The 21911-nt window shown below is 33.7% G+C and overlaps 1 protein-coding gene and 1 pseudogene across 3 annotated transcripts in view; one reads left to right on the forward strand and one right to left on the reverse strand.

Moving 5' to 3' along the window:
* Positions 1-21911, forward strand: part of SENP7 (SUMO specific peptidase 7) — a 145792-nt gene that overhangs the window by 87948 nt on the left and 35933 nt on the right. For all 3 annotated transcript variants that reach the window (XM_046003303.1, XM_046003304.1, XM_046003306.1), the window contains 5 exons: positions 8433-8551; positions 12470-12654; positions 13697-14036; positions 15385-15542; positions 18283-18429. In XM_046003303.1, coding sequence (XP_045859259.1) covers positions 8433-8551; positions 12470-12654; positions 13697-14036; positions 15385-15542; positions 18283-18429 — 949 coding nt within the window. The remainder of the gene's footprint in view (positions 1-8432; positions 8552-12469; positions 12655-13696; positions 14037-15384; positions 15543-18282; positions 18430-21911) is intronic.
* Positions 3546-4022, reverse strand: LOC123940467 (annotated as a pseudogene).

Consider the following 21911-nt stretch of genomic DNA (forward strand, 5'->3'; position numbering starts at 1 on the left):
TTGCCTGTCTGGAATCTGGTATAGGTGTCTTTGGGTGGTTGGGTTGCTTTCACCTTTTGGCTATTGTGACTAACACTGTTATAAACATTGGTGTACAAGTGTCTCTAGCTCTACTTTCAGTTCTTTTGCATATCTACACAAAAGTGGAATTTTTGGATCATATGGTAATTCTAATAGTAATTTTTTGAGGAACCACCATGCTGTTTTCTATAGCAGCCATACCATTTTACATTGCATTAGCAGTGCAAAGGGTCCCAGTTTTTCCACATCCTCGTTAAAACTCATTCTTCTTCTTTTTTTTTTTTTTTGTAATGGCCATCCTAATGGGTGTGATGTGATATCTCATTGTGGTTTTGATATGGACTTTGTAATGATTAGTGATGCTGAACATCTTTTAATGTGCTTGGTGGCCATTTGTGTATCTTCTTTGGAGAAATGTCTATTCAAGTCCTTTGCCCTTTAATGAAACATGTTATGTTTCCCTTTTGAGTTTTAGGAGTTATCTCTATATGCTGAATATTAATATCTTACCAGAAAGATGATTTTCAAATATTTCTTCCCACTCTTCTCTGACTATATGGTATGAAGTTAGAAATCATTAATGGAAGGAAAACTGGAAGACTCAAAAATTGGTGGAAATAAACACACCTAAAGCAACGAGTGGGTCTAAGAATAAATCACAAGGAAATTAAAAAATGCTTAGGAATGAATGAAAATAAAAACATGGGATGTAGCAAAAGCAATGCTAAAGGAAAAATATATAGTTGTAGATGCTTGCATTAAAAAAAGAAGAAATATCTCAAATCATCAACCTAACTTTATAACTTAAGGAAGAAGAAGAAGAAGAAGAATAGTTTTGCCAGATACAGGATTTCTGGTTGACACTTTTCTCCTTCAGTACTTTAATATCCCCATGCTTTCTGGCCACCATGGTTACTGATGAGAGATCTCATGGAGTATCGCTGTTATGTGAGGAGTTCCTTCTCTCTTGGTACCAAAAAGATTCTCTCTTTGTCTGTGTCTTCTGACAACTTGATCATTAATGTTTCTTGGTACAGGTCTTAATGAGTTTATTCTGCTTATAGTCGCTTGGACTTCTTGGATGTTTATATTCATGTCTTTCATCAAATTTGGAAATTTTTTTGGTGATTATTTATTTCAGTAATTTCTCTGCTCCTTTATTTTTTCTCCCTCTGAGGTACCAGTATTGCATATATTGGTCCACTTGTTGGTGTCCCACAGGTCCCTTAGGCTCTGTTGACTTTTCTCAAAATTTTTTTGTCCCTCAGATTTGATAATTTCTATGATCATATCTTCAAGTTATCTTTATTTATTTCCTTTCCCTTTCCTTAAATCCAGGACTGATGATGGACTATTTCTTCTGCCTGTTCAAATCTGCTTTTGAGTTCCATAATAAATTTTTCATTTTATTTATTTATTTATTTTAAAGTTTAAATAATCTCTATACCCAACATGGGTCCTGAACTCATGACCCCAAAATCAAGAGTTGCATGCTTTCCCAACTGACCCAGCCAGGTGCCCCATGAGTTTTTCATTTTAGTTATTGTACTTTTTAGTTCCAGAATTTCCTTTTGATTTATTAATATATTTCATCTTTTAATATTTCCATTTATCCATAGATCACTTTCTTGACTTTGTACAAGACTTTTCTTTAAGCTTTTTGAGAAGCTCTAAGACAGTTGTTATAATGTCTTTGTCTATTGAGTCTGCTTTCTGGATTTTTTTCCCAGGGACATGTTCTTTTGGTTTATTTTTTTTTCTCTTTGAATCATCTCATGGTTTCCTGTTTGTTTATATGCCTTGTGGTATGTTTGTATGTTTGTTTGTTTCTTGTTGTTGTTGAATACACAGTACTTGAATCTTATAATGTAGTAAGTCAGGAAATCAGATTCTTCCCCTTCCCAAGGGTTTGCTGTTTTTTTTTTTCTTCCCTTTTTTCCTTCTTTTTTTTAATTGCTGTTTTTCATTATCTCTGTTCCCACACATCAGCTTGATATGTAAACATAAGATCTTCCCAGGTCTTTTATGAGTTTATGCCTTTCCCTAGTATTTTCGTGACTTTTTGAATTCCTTTGTATATGTGATTATTTTATAATACTTCAATCGTTAAATATTTGGCTTCCAAAAGGAGAAAATGGGAAAAATAAAGGAGGGGCAGATAAAACAAAATAGGTGCTAGCCCTTTAAGTCTCCCAGAAGTCCTCTTAGCTATATGGGAAAAGTGTTGTAACAGTGGTGGTGGTTGTTGCAACAACGGCTGCCTTTCTCTATGTCTGCACATCCATGAGCAGAGACTGCCATCGTTAATCAGAATACAGATTCCCAATATTTGGAGAATAAGGTCCTTCTTGCTTACCTTGGTAATTGTAAACTGTACAGCCTATTTTAGGAACTTGGGCTTTGCTGCTTGCTTTGTTCCTAGTAGTAGGTGACTGGGTCACTGCTACTAACTTTGGAGCTCAGATTGACTGAAATTAACTGCGATTTACTGTTGATCCTCTTGATTAGTAGTTGCAGCCTTCAATAAACTCCGGAATTCCAAAATAGTTATATCAGACAGATTCTGCCAGTGTGGCCATTGTCTAGGTGGCAAGACGGTAGGTGCTTCCTACTCCACAATTCTCCTGTGGTCATTTGTATGTTTTATAGTTTACTGTACAGGGATACTTGATTTATTCTTGGTACCTGATTTTTTTTTGAAAATGCAGCAATTATTATATAATGTACTCTATTATGAGAAAATGATATAGGTTAATAATTTTATATAGTTTTTTATTTAACAGATTTTTCTACTACCATAATGAGTTTTATTAAAAACTACTATGAGTGAAAGTATTGTGTGTAAAGATTTCATTCATTTTTTGGCTATTTTAATTAGTACTAAATTGTTTTCCCAATGGTTTCTATCAATTTATTTTAAAAAAATTAATTAATTTTATTGATATATTAGTGACAAAACATTGTATTAGCTTTAGGTGTACAACATAGTGATTTGATATATGTCTGTATTGTGAAATTATTAACATTGTAAATCTAATTAACATCAGCTTGTATAGTTACTTTTTTTTCTTGTAATGAGAACTTCTAAGGTCTAATGTCTTAGCAACATTCAAATGTACAATGCCCTATTGTTAATTATAGTCACCATGCTGCATGTACATTATACTCTAGCACTTGTCTTACAACTAGAAACTTGTACCTTCTTACCACCTTCATTCATTTGCACCCACTTCTCTCCAACCTCCCCATCCCCTGCAACTACCAATCTGTTGACAGTATTTAAGTGATTTTTTTTTTAACTAAAAGAGTTGACAATTTTATTTTCACATTTCACAATACAAATGAAAACTACTTTTTTTTTTTGTCCTACTAACTCCCCTGCAAAAACTATTCTCTTTGATAGGAAGGGGGAGCAAGTCTTCCTTGTCTTGCTGTTAGAAAACACCCAAAGTCACAATACCATGATCTCCTGGTGAAGTAGAACAAGTAATATAAAATAGATATAAAGAGGTTCCCATCTCTCCTTATCTGTCTGATTGAGTCATTCCTGGTCAAGTGGGCACCATCATGGGATGTATAGGAGGGCCCAGGCATCATTGGCATGTGGCTTCCCAGAGGTGGCATCATTCCAGAAGCAGGTACACTCGTATCATCCCAGGAGGATGAGGGTCCATCACTGGCATGGGAAGGTCCCCCCATTGGGTGTTGGCATCATACCAGGGTGAGGAGGACCCAGGAAACTAGGAAGAAGTGGGATTATTGCTTTTGCAGGAGGAGGAGCAGGGAATTGCCTAAGAGGTATCCTGAAATGTAGCAGTTTAAATATTGTAGCAGTTGAAATGTAGGAGTTGTTTTGTTGATCTGGTTCTGAGCTCTTCCATTCATGTCCGGTAGTTTTTCTTATTCTCTTTGTGTTTGCTACTACTGTACTGTGATTTTCTGACAGATGGAGAGTCATGGATGAAGTATCTGTTGCAGTAGTTACAATAAGACTTAGGCATGTTGCTCTGCAGGCTGTTGGCCACTCCCTGTTTTTTGTTTGTTTGTTTGTTTGTTTGTTTTTAAGTTCTCACATATAAGTGAGATCATACAGTATTTGTCTTTCTCTTTCTGACTTATTTCACTTAGCATAATGCCCTCAGGCTCCATCCATGTTCTTGCAAATGGCAGGATTTCTCTTTTTTTGCGGCTGAATAATATTCCTATGTATGTATCATATTTTCTACATTCATTTATCTGTCAGTGGACACTTAGGTTGTTTCCATGTCTTTGCTATTGCAGTAGTGTTGCACTGAACATGGGGTGCCTATATCTTTTTGAGATAATGATTTTGTTTCTGAGCATAAATACCCAGAAGTGGAATAGCTGGATCATATGGCTGTTCTATTTTTGAATTTTTGAGGAACCTCCATAGTATTTTCCACAGTGGCTGCACCAGTTTATATTCCCACATTCCCATCAAGACTGCTCAGGGGTTCTGTTTTCTCTACATTCTTGCAATGTGTGTTATCACTTTTTTGTTGTTATTGTTTTGTTTGTTTTTTTGATAATCATTCTGATGGATATGAGGTGATACCTCATTGTGGTTTTAATTTACATTTCTCTGATGATTAGTGATGTTATACTCCTTTTCGTGTTCCAGTTGGCCATGTGTATATCTTCTTTGGAAAAATGTCTATTTAGTTCCTCTGCTCATTTTTTTTTTAAGTAGGCTCCACGCCCAGCATAGAGCCCATAGTGGGGCTTGAACTCAGCACCCCAAGATCAAGACCTGAACTGAGATCCAGAGTCAGGTGCTTAACCAACTGAGCTACCCAGGCACTCCCCTCTGCCTGGTTTTTTTAAATGGAAAGTTTTCTATTGAGTTGTAGGAGTCCTTTATATATTTTGGGTATTTCTTTTTTTAAAGATTTTATTTATTTATTTATTTGTCAGAGAGAGAGAGAGAGCACAAGCAGGCAGAGAGGCAGGCAGAGGCAGAGAGAGCAGCAGGCTCCCTGCTGGACAAGGAGCCCTATGCGGGACTCATCCCAGGACCCCGGGATCATGACCTGAGCTGAAGGCAGCGGCTTAACCCACTGAGCCACCCAGGTGCCCTATATTTTGGGTATTAACCCCTTATTAGATATATAGTCTGTAAATATTTTCTCCCATTCCATGTATTGCCTTTTCATTTTGATGATGGGTTCATTTGCTGAGCAGAAGTTTTTGGTTTTGTTGTAGGGTTGCAGGGTTCTTGTCTCACAGAGTAGAAGAATGAATCTTGTGGACACAAAAGGGTGAAGTGAAGTGAAGGTTTATTAAGTGAAGATGAGAACAGAAAGGAAAGAAAAAAGCTCTCGAGATGGAGAAGGATCTGGAATGGGTTGTCATTGAGGGCTATTATGGCCAGTCTTTTTTTTTTTTTTAACCATTTTTTTTTAAAATTTCTTTTCAGTGTAACAGTATTCATTGTTTTTGCACCACACCCAGTGCTCCATGCAATACGTGCCTCCTTAATACCCACCACCTGGCTCCCCTAACCTCCCGCCCCCCCCGCCCCTTTAAAACCTTCAGGTTGTGTTTTAGAGTCCATAGTCTCTCATGGTTCATCTCCCCTTCCAATTTCCCTCAACTCCCTTCTCCTCTCCATTTCCCCATGTCCTCCATGTTAATTGTTATGCTCCACAAATAAGTGAAACCATATGATAATTGACTCTCTCTGCTTGATGTATTTCACTCAGCATAATCTCCTCCAGTCCTGTCCACGTTGCTACAAAAGTTGGGTATTCATCCTTTCTGATGGAGGAATAATACTCCATCGTGTATATGGACCACATCTTCCTTATCTATTCTTCCATTGAAAGGCATCTTGGTTCTTTCCACAGTTTGGCGACCGTGGTCATTGCTGCTATGAACATTGGGGTACAGATGGCCCTTCTTTTCACTACATGTGTATCTTTGGGGTAAATACCCAGTAGTGCAATTGCAGGGTCATAGGGAAGCTTTATTTTTAATTTCTTGAGGAATCTCCACACTGTTCTCCAAAGTGGCTGCACCAACTTGCACTCCCACCAATAGTGTAAGAGGGTTCCCCTTTCTCCACATCCTCTCCAACACACGTTGTTTCCTGTCTTGCTAATTTTGGCCATTCTAACTGGTGTCAGGTTGTATCTCAATGTAGTTTTAATTTGAATCTCCCTGATGGCTAGTGATGATGAACATTTTTTCATGTGTCTGATAATGGCCAGTCTTTTTTAAAAATCTAACCAGGGAACTTGGTAAATTTCTTGTCAATACATGGTGGGTTTCTAAGTTTCTAAGTTTCAGACAAGAGAATATCTTGTCTATATTTAAACCAACATGGTGGACTGGTAAATATCATGAGACTATCCTGTCTCTATTTAGAACAATGAAGGTGTTCCCTTCTCCCTGGTTAATATCTCATCTATAACATTTCTCCACATCTGGGATTTCTGTGAATCTGGACATGTAGCTCCCTTCTTGTCTCTTCCTACCTGCCTTGCCTGTTCCTTACTCCGTTTGATGTGGTCTCATTTGTTCATTGTGCTTTTATGACCTTTGTTTTGGTATTAATTCCAAAAAATCTTCGCCAAGGTGGTGTTAATGAGCTTACCCCCATGTTTTCTTCTAGGAGTCAGATGGCTTACAATTTTAATGTTTTAAGTTTTTAATTCATTTTTTAATGTATGGTGTAAGATGGGGGTCCAGTTTCATTCTTTTGCATGTGACTATTTCCCCAATGCTATTAATTGAAGAGAATCTCCTTTCCCTATTGTATATTCTTGTCTCCTTTGCCATAAATTAATTGGCTATGTATGTGTGGGTTTATTTCTGGCTCTTGATTCTGTTCCTTTGGCCTGTGAGTCTCTTTTTATGCCATACCATACTATTTTAATTACTATAGCTTTGTAATATAGTTTGAAATTAGAATGTGTGGCAGTTTTGTTTATCTTTTCAAAAAACTAGGTCTTACTTGTGTTGATTTTTTTTTAATATATATTTTTAAAGATTTATTTTTTGAGAGAGAGTGTATGTGCAAGGGGGGGAGGCGGCAAGGGAGAGAATCTCAGACAGATTCCCCACTGAGCATGGAGTGCAGTGTGGGACTTGATCCTATGACCCATGAGATCATGACCTGAACTAAAACCAACAGTCGGATGCTTAACCAGCTAAGCCACCCCAAATTAACAAGAATTAACAGAAGAAATTTTGATCTTTTTTTATTGTTTTCCTTATTTCTGCTCTGATCTTGATTTCCTCCTTTCTGCTCACTTTGGCCTTAGTTCTTTTTCTAGTTTCATGAGGTGTAAAGTGAGGTTGTTTATTGGAGTTTTTGTTTCTTATGTAGGCATTTATCACTACAGATTTCCTTCTTAGAATTATTTTTTGTGGTATTCAGTAAGCTTTGATATGTTTTACTTAAATTTTTATTTGCTTCAAGATATCTTTTGATCTCCTTTTTGCTTTTTTCTTTGATAACTTGTTCAGGAGCATATTGTTTAATGTACATATATTTGTGAATATTCTAGCTTTTTCCTGTTACTGATTTTTAGTTTAATATTTTTGTCCTTAAAGATAGTTGGTATGATTTCAATCTTATTAAACTTGCTAAGACTTTATTGTGGTCTATCATATGAGTAATGATTATCATGTGATTATGAATGTTTTGTATACATTTGAGAAGAATTGTGTATTTTGGTGTTATTGGATGGCATGTTCCATAGATGCATGTTCAGTCTATTTATTCTAATGTATGATTTTAGTCCAACGTTTTCTTGTTGATTTTTTTTTTTTTTTGGTCTGGATGATTTATCCATTGCTCAAAGTGGGGTGCTGAAATCCCCTACTAATATTGTATTAAGTTTTCATTTATAGTAATATTGTGCTCATCATATCAAAACTTGTTTTTCATACAACCTTATATTTTATATATTTAATGAGTACCTTATAATAGAAATTATTTTGTACTTAATTTTTGATTAAGTACTTAATTTTTGATTAATTTGTGAACCATGCTTGAAATATATTAACAATTCCCTTTGGGTTATTTTTTGATTACATATAGATGTGCTTATCATGTATTTCTCTTCATGGATTTTTTACTTTTTAAACCTCTTTGATGTATTTAATACCTGTATCATTCTTTTGCTCATTTTGCATGTGCCCAATCCCATATGTGCCCATATTTTTTTTTCCCACAAAAGAATAGGGAGACTTTAATGGTAAAATAAGGATGAGAACTTACTTCTCAAATCTTAGTTCAGTATTCTTCTGTGCAGATTATATATGCTGCTATATACAGCTGTATATGTAACCTGTAAAACTGGATTTTTATCTTGAATATAAGTCAACTGGCTTCTTAATTCATTTGGATATAGAAGAGTTGAATATAATATTTTCTTTTGCAGGGGTTCCCAATCAAGTAAGACAGTAGATAATAATTATGCAAAGCAGACTTCACACACTAAAGAAAAGCAAAGAGATGATAATGGCATTTCTCTTGTAATGTCTGATGCTCAACCTAAAGGTTTGTGAACCTTGGAAATTTGTTCTCATTTGAATTTTTATCTTTTGCATTTCTAATAATTTTTAAGTTGTAGTTAACTTTAATTTTACATTTAAAGGATTTGTGAAAGTAAAGGGAGGTATATTTAGCAACACAAAGAAAATTGCTGAATTTGTTATTTTTACACTATGGTATACATTTCTAGATTTATTTACTGAATCTGTAAGTTAAATTTGAATATTATTTCTTTTTGTTGTTATTGTTGGGGCTGGATATACAGCTATACACTTAGAATGTTAGTTTAGCTATTTGTAAGTGTTGTTTTCATGGATATGTCTGGTAATTCATATTGCTGCTAACTCGATTATTATTCTTAGCTTCCCACTGTCTATCCTCCTATGACATACATTCTTTATTCATTAGAATTTCTCTCAACTCTAGGAGGATGCCAGTACAAGCCACTATTAGCAAATTTAAAGGTAAATACATCCCAGACTTCTGAAAATTCTTTTTAGGCCTCCTTGCATGTAGGGTTAATGAATTGACCTCTTTTCTCCTTTTTGTCTTTCTTTTAAGATTTTAAAATAATTTTACAAAAATTCGCACCAAAACAGTTTACTACATTAGTCAGATGTGGAACTAACATCTTTAGGGGTCTCTTGGATTACTGATTGCTTGAAACTAGTTGAGATATTTTGTTTTCTGAATGATTTTATAAATTATTCACTAGAAAAGATTTTTAATGACACTATGCAAAAATTCTTTGTACTTCATTTGAAACACAGCTATTTACCATTTTTAGTAGCCTTTTTTAAAAAAAAGATTTTATTTATTTATTTGACAGAGATCACAAGTAGGCAGAGAGGCAGGCCGGGGGGTGGGGAGCAGACTCCCCACTGAGCAGAGAGCCTGACTTGGGGCTCTATTCCGGGACCCTGGGATCATGACCTGAGCCGAAGGCAGAGGCTTTAACACACTGAACCACCCAGGTGCCCCTAGTAGCTTTTTTTCATAGAAGAGGAAAACTTAAAAAGAAACTAGTCTAATAACCAGCTTCAACTCTTACAAGGGCAATGTAGAGAAAGCATTGTAACTGTAGATGTAATCTTTCAATTGGTCACTAAGCACTAGCTACACATAATGAAAGACATTTATTTTCTTATGAATTGTACTTTTCCCCAAAATATTCTCATTAATAACCAAATAAAAAGTATTTGGACAAGTAGTCTCCATTCACATACTTTCTAGACACCACTGGTAAGCCCTCACATTTTACTGATTTCCTGGATTGAATAGGAATAGTTGAATAAAAAGCTTCTGATTTCTACCTTTCAGTATTACTTCAAAGTCACAGTGGAATTTTAGACTAGCAGGGGAAAAAATGCATGATAAAAAAAAGCCAAAAACATTTTATAGTTCCTTAGTACCCCTGAAGTTCTTTTGAGAGATAAAGTCTTTTTAAGAAAAGTAGCTATTGAAACTCACCATGTTTTCATCTTATGGATAATTGTGCCCAATACCAGTTTTTGTTTTGTTTTGTTTTGTTTTTTAGAGAGGGAAAGTGGGGAGAAGGAAAGGGAGATGGAGAGTGTTTTTTAATATTTATTTTTTATTAAAATATTTTTTTTTGAGAGAGAGAACAAATGGGGGAGAAAGAGAGAAAGAGAGAGTCTCATGACCCTGAGCCAGAATCAAGATTTGGACACTTCACTGACTGAGCCACTTAGGCACTGACCCCCATACCAGTTTTTTAACATAAGCCCATAAATTAATGGGAATTCTGAATTCAACTCCAGGTGTACCATTCTTTCGTAGTATACTAAGTTTGCCTTATAGAATTTTCTTTTATGAAAATAATATATTGGTGCTATACACACATACACACACACATATTTTAAAGATTTTATTTTTAAGTAATTTCTATACCTAACATGGGGCTCAAACTCACAATCCCAAGATCAAGAGTCATATGCTGTACTGATTGAGCCACCCAGGCACCCCTTATTGGAAATATTTAATATTCTTTTGTTTACAAGAATTTGTCATTTCTTTAATTTTACATACTAGTAAAATTTGTGAGTTAAATTGTTATATTATGTAGGTAGAATCCATTTTTATAATGCCAAGCTCTATCTAATTTATTCTTATTTTCCATGAGATAGTCTTGACTGATGTGTGAAAAGCAAATAAACTATTTGAGGGAAAACTCCTGTATAATAGGGTTTTTCTCAAGCCCCTTTCATTTCCTCCATCTTTTTGCTGTAGTATTTATGTTTAGAAAATGTAGTTTGATACAGCAGTTACATGTAGAAATTGAATTTGCATACTTCCAGTTTACAAAGTTACCCCTCCCCCCCCAACAATTGTGCTTTTCAAAATACTATGTTTAGGAGGATATTTTATTTTTCTGGGGGAGAGAGCAAAGAGTATTTTCTTTGGAAATTGGAAGACTGTTGACCATCTTGGCATTTTGCCCTCAATCCTGACCAATGCCTGCCTTTTAAAGAATGACAAGAGATACTATGAATGTTAGTTATTAGGTGTCTATGCAGCAAGAATAAGGGCAAGAACAGTTTGAAGAGAAGGTGGGTAGTATTGAAGAATTTTGAGTGAATAGAGAGGTCAGACCAGTAAGTGTTACATGAATTATAAGTTATGAATTCAAAGAAGCTGCCTTGGGACTCTGTTTACATATATTTTGAGTTAGTACTTATGTAGATTCAGAAAGCAATAGAATTCAGGATAACCTTTAGTTAGTAAGGTAGAACCTTTTGGAAGGTATTTTTGCATAGTACATATATTTGATAACTGAAATGCTAAGCATTTTTAGTAATAATTGACTTAGGTTTCAAATAATGTTGTGTTGATTTACAGAAGGGAACATTTCTTTATCTGTAGGGGAGTAGATTTATTGGATTCTTAAAATGAGATCTTGATTTTTAAATAGAAGAAACTGAATCAAATTGATAGCTTTGTGAATGATCACATATATTCTGCTGTTGAGGTTAAATGTTTTGCCTCCATTCATTCATTCATATATTTTTTTTAAAGATTTTATTTATTTATTTGACAGAGATCACAAGTAGGCAGAGAGGCAGGCAGAGCGAGAGGGGGAAGCAGGTTCCCTGCTGAGCAGAGAGCCCGATGTGGGGCTGGATCCCAGGACCCTGAGATCATGACCTGAGCCGAAGGTAGAGGCTTAACCCACTGAGCCACCCAGGCGCCCCCATTCATTCATATTTTTAAAGATTTTATTTATTTGTCAGAGAGAGAGAGAGAATGAGAGAGAGAAAGAACAACCAGGGGGAGCAGCAGGAAGAGGAAGAAGCAGGCTTCCTAATGAGCAAGGAGCTCAATGTGGTACTCAGTCCGAAGTCATGACCTGAGCTGAAGGCAGATGCTTAACCTACTGAGCCACCCAGGTGTCCCTTGACTCCTTTTAAAAGAGCAGTGATTAATACTCATAAGTATTGTCTCTTTTCATTTAAAAAAATACATATATGTATATAACATTTAAATTTTAAAAAGACAACTAATTACTAAAATCACAATGAATTATCAAGACGTTTTAAAATGTGAATTTTCTAAATTTTATTGTCACTTCCCCCTCTTTTTGTATTACAATCAAATGTAATTGGAGGAAAAGGAAAAATATAGTTTGATTGTTTTGCTTTGGTTATTAAAGAATACTCCTTTTTTATATATTTTTCTCACTTGTATTTATTATACAATGAACATTTATTTTGTGTAGGCAACTTAAAATAGGGTATTTCTTTACATTCATCCATGTCAGTATGAGAGTGTAATGGTGAATTTTTTTTTTTTTTTAGATTAATTTTGGAAGTTGTACAGCAATTTTGATGATGTTTATGTGAGCTCTTCTAAAAGGGATTCTTTCTGTACTTTTTGGCCATATTTTTGTTTCTTTTATTTTTTAAGAGCTCAGTAGTGGAAGTAGAGGTTGTGATCATCTTGAAGATGGGAGCAGAAATAAGGATGATACATTTTCTGATTCAAAAATGGAACCTGCCCTGACTTCCAGGAAGAGAAAGAAAAGGCTTAGAAGTAATTTACCTGGTTCTCATAATTCTACTTCTGCTTTGTATGAGTCAGCAGAACAGATAGTAAGTAGAGGTATTTAGATATCATATGAAATAATTTATTCTATAATAAAAATGAATTGACTGTGACCAAATAATGTTCTTATAACAATGTTTTTATCTTTAGATTTCTTTCTATTCTTTGCCTATTTTTTTGATTCTCTGTTTGATTTTTGAAAAATAACTTAAATGTTTTTTAGTAATATAGCTATTGGAACAAATTTCAGATGTTATGAACAAGTAAAGTTAAAAATAATCTTCTCTGATAGCACTTCTTACTTTGGTAGATATCTGGTGAACTTGTTCTCTTTTATTTTCCCTTATTTTAGCCAGATTTTATTAATGCTCCATTCATACTGTCCAGGCAATTGCTTTTTCACACACTGAGTAAAATTATTACCAGATTTCTTTTATTAGTAGTAATTTACTTACCAACTTCTTTAAGACTCTACCTAGGATTTAGGGAATTTGTTGAAAGTGAAGAATTACCATACTTAATGCACATTATTTTCAAAACTTAGTGAACAGTTAATAAAAGTAAAAGAAGAGAATTTTTTTACTCCTTTAATTCACAAGGCCTTTTAAGGAATTTTCAGTAATTTTGAGTTACAGTTTTAGATTTAAATGGTGATAGAGATGTGAAGGCAGTGATTGATTTGATAGTTTTTCAAATTGTTAGCCTCTTAAGTTTTTAATTTTTTGCTTTTGTTAATAAAGTCACATGATGTCATTTGGCTTCATTACGTTTACAAAATAAAACTGTAGAAACCTTTTTCTTATTCTAAAGTTGACTTAAGTTGTGGGAGACCAACTGAACCACTTGTAAATATGGGAATTTCCACATCACAGCCTTTAAAAAAAATGTTTGGATGTCTGATCGGACAGACCAAATTCTGTCTTTTTACTTGGGAGACCCTGGCAATAGTAATGTAATATAATTATGTAGTTTCCTATTCCTGTAGTTATAGAAATGATATTTTTACTTTTATATTCTCCTTTAGGAATTTAAACTTTAAAAAATTCTTTAGCCAAATCTGACTAATGCTAATTTTCTGTATATGTTCAGAAAACACGAGAAAATGACTCAGCAGCATCTGCTGAATTTGAGAAGCCAAGTGAAAACTATCATCAAGACTCAAAAGTGCTTGAAGAAATTACACCTGAACCTGTAGAAAGTGATATTGCTAAACTATCCTTACTTAGTAGTCAAGAGTTGGCTTTGTGTGTTGCTCTCAAAAGTACCTCTGACTGTTCAACCACTGAAACTTTTGAGAGCTCTATTTCCACTGATACTGTGGGGAATTCTACCCTGCTTGAGAAGGATGAGAATGAGTTGAATGCAATAGAAAAGCCTGTGTTAAGTGAACACAGTGAGGGGAACCAATCTTTGATATCAGTTGAACCAAGTAAGTAACAGTACGATAATAATGTTTTTAAATTTTCTCTGCTTTACTTAGTTGTTTTATTTTACCTCTCAAATTTTGCTGAGGCGTTAGCTGTTGATGACATCCCTGTGGAATATATTAACTTGAGAAAGAAAACTTGGGGTTTTGGGACTTTGTTCATAAATTTTGTAATAATGATTTAGGTAAACAGTAGATTATTTGGAAGCAGGGTTTTTGTTTTTTGTTTTTGTTTTTTTTAGAATTGTGAACTGTAATTTATCTCAGTAATTTAAAAAAAATCTGCTTATTGATTTTAGAAAGACCATGCTCACACACATGTACACACATGTTGGGGGAGGGGCAGAGGGAGAGACTCTTCAAGCAGACTCCCCTCTGGGCATGTGCTGAGATGCTCAATATCATGAACTGAGCCAAAACCAATAGTTGGGCGCTGAATCAACTGCGCCACCCAGGAGTCCCTCATCTCAGTAGTTTTGAAAAAGGATTCCAGAAGAGCCATTATTATTGACATTTTGGTTGATGAAGTTGAAGTGTGGAGTTAAGGTGCTATATAATAATTATCATTAATTTTGATTTAATTAATGTTCAAGTATTTGATACACTCACATGGTACAAAAAAAGGTTTTAAAGGATACACAGTGAATAGTTTCTCACATCTTTTCAGGCATCCACTGCTTCCTTCTGGAGGCAACTAATATAACAGGAATTAAAATACAATTTATTTTTTTAAATTTTAATCTTAAATTTAATTTTTTGAAGTACAGTTTAGAGTGATGGAACAATATATTTTTATTATTCTTGCTGGAACTTTTCCCTAAGTTCTTACTCATGGCTTTATCCATTTTTAGACTGAAAATTTTTTTTTTTTTTTCTTAGTTTTGGCTTTATCCATTTTTAAATGTCTTCATCCTCCATAAAGTAAGGTTGCAGGTAACTGCTAAACAATAGCACTGATATGGAAATATTGTATATAACTAGTATAAAACAGATAATGAATGATAGTCCAGTTTCTAAGTTGGACAAAGTTAGATGATTAAATTTTAATGGGATTATTAAAGGTATATTGCATGAATTAGAAAGTTTTCTTTTTGATGTGTGTTTATTGTGACACATTTAAAAAAATAATTTTTTTTTTTTTAAAGATTTCATTTATTTATTTGACAGATAGAGATCACAAGTAGGCAGAGAGGCAGGCAGAGAGAGATAGAGAGAGAGGAGGAAGCAGGCTCCCTGCAGAGCAGAGACCAACGTGGGGCTCGATCCCAGGACCCTGGGATCATGACCCGAGCTGAAGGGAGAGGCTTTAACCCACTGAGCCACCCAGGCGCCCCTAATTGTTTCTTTTTAGTTGTTGTTTCCAGTGATGAAGAAGGACCTGTTGAACATAAAAGTTCAGAAATTCTTAAATTACAACCTAAGCAAGACCATGTCATCACTAATGAAAATAAGAATACTTCTGAATCAGCATTGTCAGAACTACCATTGATTACATGTGAATCTGTACAGGTAATTTATTTCTGCTTTCTCTTAATTAACAATGAAATATGCACTAGTGACTAACAACTGTTTCTTTCATCAAGCAGAATATTATAATAAAAATTACAAATATTCCTAGTTTAAATTTGAGAAAATTTTCATATTAGTTTGAAAATATGTAATTGTCTTTATTGAAGTGAAAGAATTTTTTTTGGTCATTTATATTTTTTTCAGTCTAAATATTCTATGACTTGAATACTTTTTTTAAAAAAATGATTCTCATTGGATATTTAACTACTTTATCAAAACATTTCCTAGAATTGAACAGTTCCCCATATTTATCTGTCCGGTCTTCCAGTAGTGTGGCTACCTGAACTTATTCCTTTTCCTCACATGTAATTAAGGTAGCATTATGTAGAGGAAAGAACATGGTTTTTGGAGATTACAGACCTGTGTTCAAATCTTGCCTCTGTCATTTGGGCAAGTCACTTCTTTAAGTCTTAGTTAACTTATATGTTAAATGAGGTTGATAATACCTACCTCACAAGATTATTTTGAGTATTAAAGGAAATAACATATGAAAGCATTTAGAATAGTGTCACAACCCTAGCAGTTTGGTAAGTCCTTTGTCTTTTCCTTCTTACAGAAGATAACAAATGGAAGTGTCTTGTTGACTTAATGTCAGCCAGTTGTGTTTTGACATAGTACTTTAAAAAGTATAGCTCTAAAGTGAGGTTCAAATCATTTATTGTCGGTATTCTTATTATCATCCTTTTATTATCCTATTTTAAAGAAATGATTATCAGTGACCACCAGTGTAGAATTATGGTAAAACTTTTGTTGGTTTATTTTTTAATAATGTCAGAAGCTGTTATTCTCTAAGGTGTGATGAAGAATTGGGTCAGTTCTATAAAAAAAAATCTGGTGGTCTGATTATTGTTTCACTGGTGTGTTTTTTTTTTTTTTTAAAGATTGTATTTATTTATTTGACAGACAGAGATCACAAGTAGGCAGAGAGGCAGGCAGAGAGAGAGGAGGAAGCAGTCTCCCCGCTGAGCAGAGAGCCTGATGCAGGGCTCAATCCCAGGATGCTGGGATCACGACCTGAGCCGAAGGCAGAGGCTTTAACCCACTGAGCCACCTAGGCGCCCCTTCACTGGTGTTTTTGTTGCTCTATATAGAGGTTAGCTTAGCATCTGTGTTGGGAAATTTTGTCAAAATGTAACCATTTTTGCTTGATCAGTAGCTTACTTGATGTCTTAGTTGTATTGGTAATAAAAACCATGTCATTATTGATAATGAGTTCAAACTTCTCAATGAATTATAGTTTCCTTGGCAGCATGTAAGTTCATAATGCAGTATGAATGATCATATCGTAAGAAAATAACACTTTTTGTAGAACTGATGGAATATGATCACAACCCAAGCAGAAAATAATGTGAAGACCTACTAAAATCTATAGGGCAGCATACCTTAACATCTCCAACCTTTCCTTGTTTTCAGTTTTAAATGAAGTTATGAGAAACATGGATTGGCCATTTTTAGGAAGCACTTAGTTTAGTCTTTGCAAAATGTGAAGCCCCCAAAAGAAATTCTTTTTATCCTGTCTTCTCATTTTATCACTTAAAACACACACACCGTTATTAGTCTGACTAATTAGAGTCCCTGTAGTTGATTTGTTATCTGTTCTTTAAGGGATAAGAAGAATTTTAGAGTGGGCAATAGAAGATAATGATAAAGATTTTTTATTAGGCAGATAAATGGCATTGTGAGCTGGGTTAAGAATAATGAGTACTACATATGTTTCACATGAGGATTAATCACATTTTCTAGAGGTAGAAGAAGAGTAAGTACACGTGCATAGTTGCTCTAGTGGTCATTTATTTGGTTAGGGTTAAAGAGGAGTAATGCACAAAGGCTAGCTAAATGTGGAGTTGAAAAAGTCATTTGAAAGCAGTTTAAAATTCAGAAGAGATTGTAGGAAACAGCTGCTGCTAATACTTCCCGATAATATATTGTAATTTAAAAGCAGAGTTCTGTAGTTGTTTGAGTGGAAGTGGTATAATCTTGAGGTTTTGCGCAACTGGTTAGTTATTTTCAGACATAGAACATAGAATAAAACATATAGATTTGATATAACAGATGGTTCTTAGGCACTTACATGCCTTCAAGTGTGTTACCTAAGAGCATCATCTTGGTGTATGAAACAATTCTACATGGTTGAAATAACCCTTGATCTGCAGGTAGAAACCTGGATTTGACTTAATGTTGCTTCACACCAACTTTATGACCTTTGCAAGTCACTTAACCAATCGAAACATCTATTAGTTTTACTTATGAAATGGAAAAAAAAAAATCCCCAAACTACCTCACAGGGTGGTTGTGATTAAAAGAGATAATATATTTAGAAACTCATTTTGAACTGAGGTACTATATAAATCTTAATATATTTCTGTTGAGCTAAGATTGAATAAAACCTATTAGGGAATATTAAGTTTGAAATTATGGCTTTGATGCAGAGGAAGATATATTTCTAGAGCTTAGGCCTATGTAGTTAATTAAAGAGTCAATTATTAGGAGTAGTTTTTTCAAGGTAAATCATATGCTTTTTAAGAAAAAAATCTAGATAATGATTTCTTTATAAGAACAGTATAAAATCCTTCACAAATTCATTAATAGCGATCTAAAGAAGTATTTGACTTTGAAAATCATTGTCAGCATTTGTCTAATACTTAGGGTTATATGCATTTTATAATTTATTCCTTGTTAGGCTTCATCTGAATTATGTCCATATAATCCTGTCATGGAAAACATTTCCTGTATTAGACCTAGTAATGAGATGGACCTACAACTGGATTTTATATTTACTTCTATTTATATTGGTAAAATAAAAGGAGCTTCTAAAGGTTGTGTTACAGTAAGTATATTTAATTTGTTTTTGTTTTTTCAGTTTTGGATTATGGACAAGGCATTTACAGATTGTCTTTTTTTAAAATACAAATGAAAATGGAATTGAGATTAATTTTATATGGGACACTTTGAATATGTCATTATACCTACTTTGAGACATGACTTTAACTGGGGAAATCCTAAAATCATAAGGGAACATCCTAGAATTATATCTTTGACCCAGCTATTCTAATGAAGATCATGTATGAAAAAGATCATATGTAGTATTGATACTCATTGAGTTCTTAAACTTACTTGGTGGTAAAGTCAGTTTTTATTCAGGGTATAGTTGAGAGCAAAAAGAAGAAATCCCATTTTGCTGCTTTAAACTGTAAACTGAGTTCTTCAAATTCCTAAATTTCTTTAAAGATCTCCAGGAGTAATTCCTAGACTGGATTTTACTCATGTCTCTGTATTTTCTTACTATTTCTGCCTGTTAAAATTCTAAGCATCCTTTAAGGCTTATCTGAAATATTTCCTCTTCCAGGAAACCTTTCCTGATTCCTCTCTTCTAGCCAGAACTAACTTCTCCCTTTACTGTATACTTACAGCACTTTGTTTGTACATCTGTTGTAAGATTTATTCTATGGGTTTATAATTGTTTATATTTTTGCCTGAACTTCTCCATTGGCCTTTAAGCTTCTTGTGGTGAAGAGCCATGCTTTTACACCTTCCATAAATGGTTCAATCCTAAATAAGCATGTCAAATGTTAGCTGAATTGCATTGACCATGTCAGATTATAACTCAGGTATTCTCCCAAAAGTTTTATTAATATGTCAGTGTGTTAGGGAAATGGCCGAGAAAAATAAAATGGTAAGACATATGCTCTCCTTTCATGGAATTTGTAATCTAATGGAAGAGACAGATACATAAATAGATATTTACACTATGATAAAATGTTAAATGGAAATATGTATAAGAAGGGTGCATATGGGAATATCTGTCTGGGGGAATCCCGGAAGACTTCACAAGGAAGGCACATGATTTAAGACATAAAGTAGATGTTTACTTGGTGACTATGCAGGAGGATGGCCTAATTTCATGTATAAATCCAGCAAAATCTGGGATCTACAAATAATGGTAGCTTATAATATAGTTAAAATTGCTTAGATTGAAAACACAAGAGCAATTTTGTTTAATATTCTCTGATCAGTAGCTTTTAGATATTAATGATTTTGGCATGACTGGGATGGTTTTACACTTTTCTTTTAAGGAATTTCATTCACTTTTTATAACGTTGCTCCCTTCCCCTCCCATTTTACTTTTTAATTTTTGATTCAGTTTGATCATTTTTTCTTCTATTGAGTTGTTGGTAATGGTGAAAAATTAAATAATATAAATATATGATAATAATTGAGTAGTCAGCGGAGAAAATCCAACTTAAATATTCAGCAGTGGGTTTTCATTAGTTAATGTTATTAATTGTATATTATAGTTAGGTGGACTTGTGGGCAAAAAATAAGACCAAACAAAAAATTACAATTGAGTAAAGAAACTATTTTAAGAAAAATTTAAAGAATATCTATAATCTTGCTTATCCAGAAATATTTGACATCAACCCTGTTGTCAATATCATTCCATATTCTGCATATTAGATACGCATATATGTTTAAAGCAGAAGTATATGACATATATGCTGTTTTGTAACTTACCATTATTAAGTTAGTTCATGTATCTATTTTGGGGTACTTGGGTTGTCCATAATTCCTGACTGTTGAAACATTTCGGTTGCCCCAATATTTACTATTAGAAGTAGTAGGGGAGTGCAGATATTCAATAAATGTCATAAAGTAGGTTTTCAAAATTTGTTTCATGTTTGTTGGAACAATTCTTATAATTGAAATAAAAACTTAAATGTCTAATTAAAGGAAAGTGATTTAGTAAATCAAAGCAAATATATACAGGTAAAATATGTGTATATGAAGAAAGACAGGAATTCTGTAAATATTAAAACAGTATGTTACTAAGGAGAGAGCATAAGCAAGTTTAACATATAAAAACAATGAATAACATGAAAAGGGGAGAGAAAAAGGTAAAAGTCTTAAAACTTTCAAGGATCCAAAAGACTTTTTATATATTCCTTTTTCAGACACAGTTCATAATGCTTTGTAACAGAGAAATGAAAGAACTTTTTTGTGGGGGAGTAAGAGAATTAAACTCAAGTCATTTTCCAGATATTTAATGAGTCTCTACTAATGTGTCATTGTAGATTAACTGGAGATACTGTTCTCACTCTCATGATAGTTACATTTTAACTAAACTAGAAAAATACCTATATTGGGAAGCTATTTATGTAAATTAGAGCTCATTTTTTTATAATTGGACCTTTACTATTTTTTTTTTTTTAAGTGTAGAGAATGCCGCAATAGATGTGAACACTTTTTTTGTTTCTCAGCTTTGTTAATAGTAGGGCAAATGTTTATTAAGTAAACATTGTGTTCAGAGAACTGTACTGGCCATTGTTAAGAAGTTATAAAATAGGTATGGTATGATTTCAGAGAACTGGGTTTATCTTACTCTCACAAAAATATCTGTCTTATCTTCCTAACTGGGGATTAAGTTTTTGCTGGGAATAGGGCTTTGCCTTTGGGAGAGGTTGCATGTTGGCTTAGTCATCACACAAAGATATAAATAATTATCAGATCCTTGCTGAAAGATTTGATATAGGACAAGAATACTTACTGTGGAAGAATGAGAGAATAATGACAAAGTAGAGGCCAAGATATGTAGGTACACTATTCTAGTTCATAATTTTGTAGTACTGTCTATAAAATCTCAAAAGCAAAATTCTTTATACTCATTTTCTGTAACTAATTATTTACATTGATGAGATATATTTTATGAGATTAAAAACTTAGTAAATATGTTCAGAATTTGGCAAGGGAAAATATACACCAAATATATATAGCAGTTGTGTGAAAGTGACAGAATAATAAGGTGCCTTTGACTAAATTAGATAATATACTTAATCAGATGTTAGTGTCTAGTGATAATAGTTCCTTTTGATTAAGGCTCTTATCTAAAGCTGAAAGATTTCAGCTTTAGATAAGAGCTTACTGAATTTAGGTTCAGTAAGTAACCTAAATTTACCTACTTACTTTGTGTATAAGTGGTAGAGACAGGATTTGAACCCCAAACTCAGCTTTTAACTCGTATGGACTTCTGGCTGAATTTTGCTTTAGTGGCTGACTTAGACTCTGAAATATGAATTTTATATGTATTAGACTGCAATATGAAATAATTTTTAAATTGGAAAAAGAAATGAGTCACAATAAACCTATGGTTTCACTGGACATTGTTTGCTACTTATTTGGAATTCTGTTTTAGTTAATTTAGGTAGCCATGTACCAAGACCATTTTTAATTTTGTTTTGTGCTCACAGACTATACCCCTGATTTGGTAAACAATTTCATAAATGTATTGATCAGAAGAGAAACCCAACTGAAGAA

The sequence above is a fragment of the Meles meles genome, chromosome 4 (genome assembly GCF_922984935.1).
Source record: "Meles meles chromosome 4, mMelMel3.1 paternal haplotype, whole genome shotgun sequence".
NCBI classification, from domain to species: domain Eukaryota; kingdom Metazoa; phylum Chordata; class Mammalia; order Carnivora; family Mustelidae; genus Meles; species Meles meles.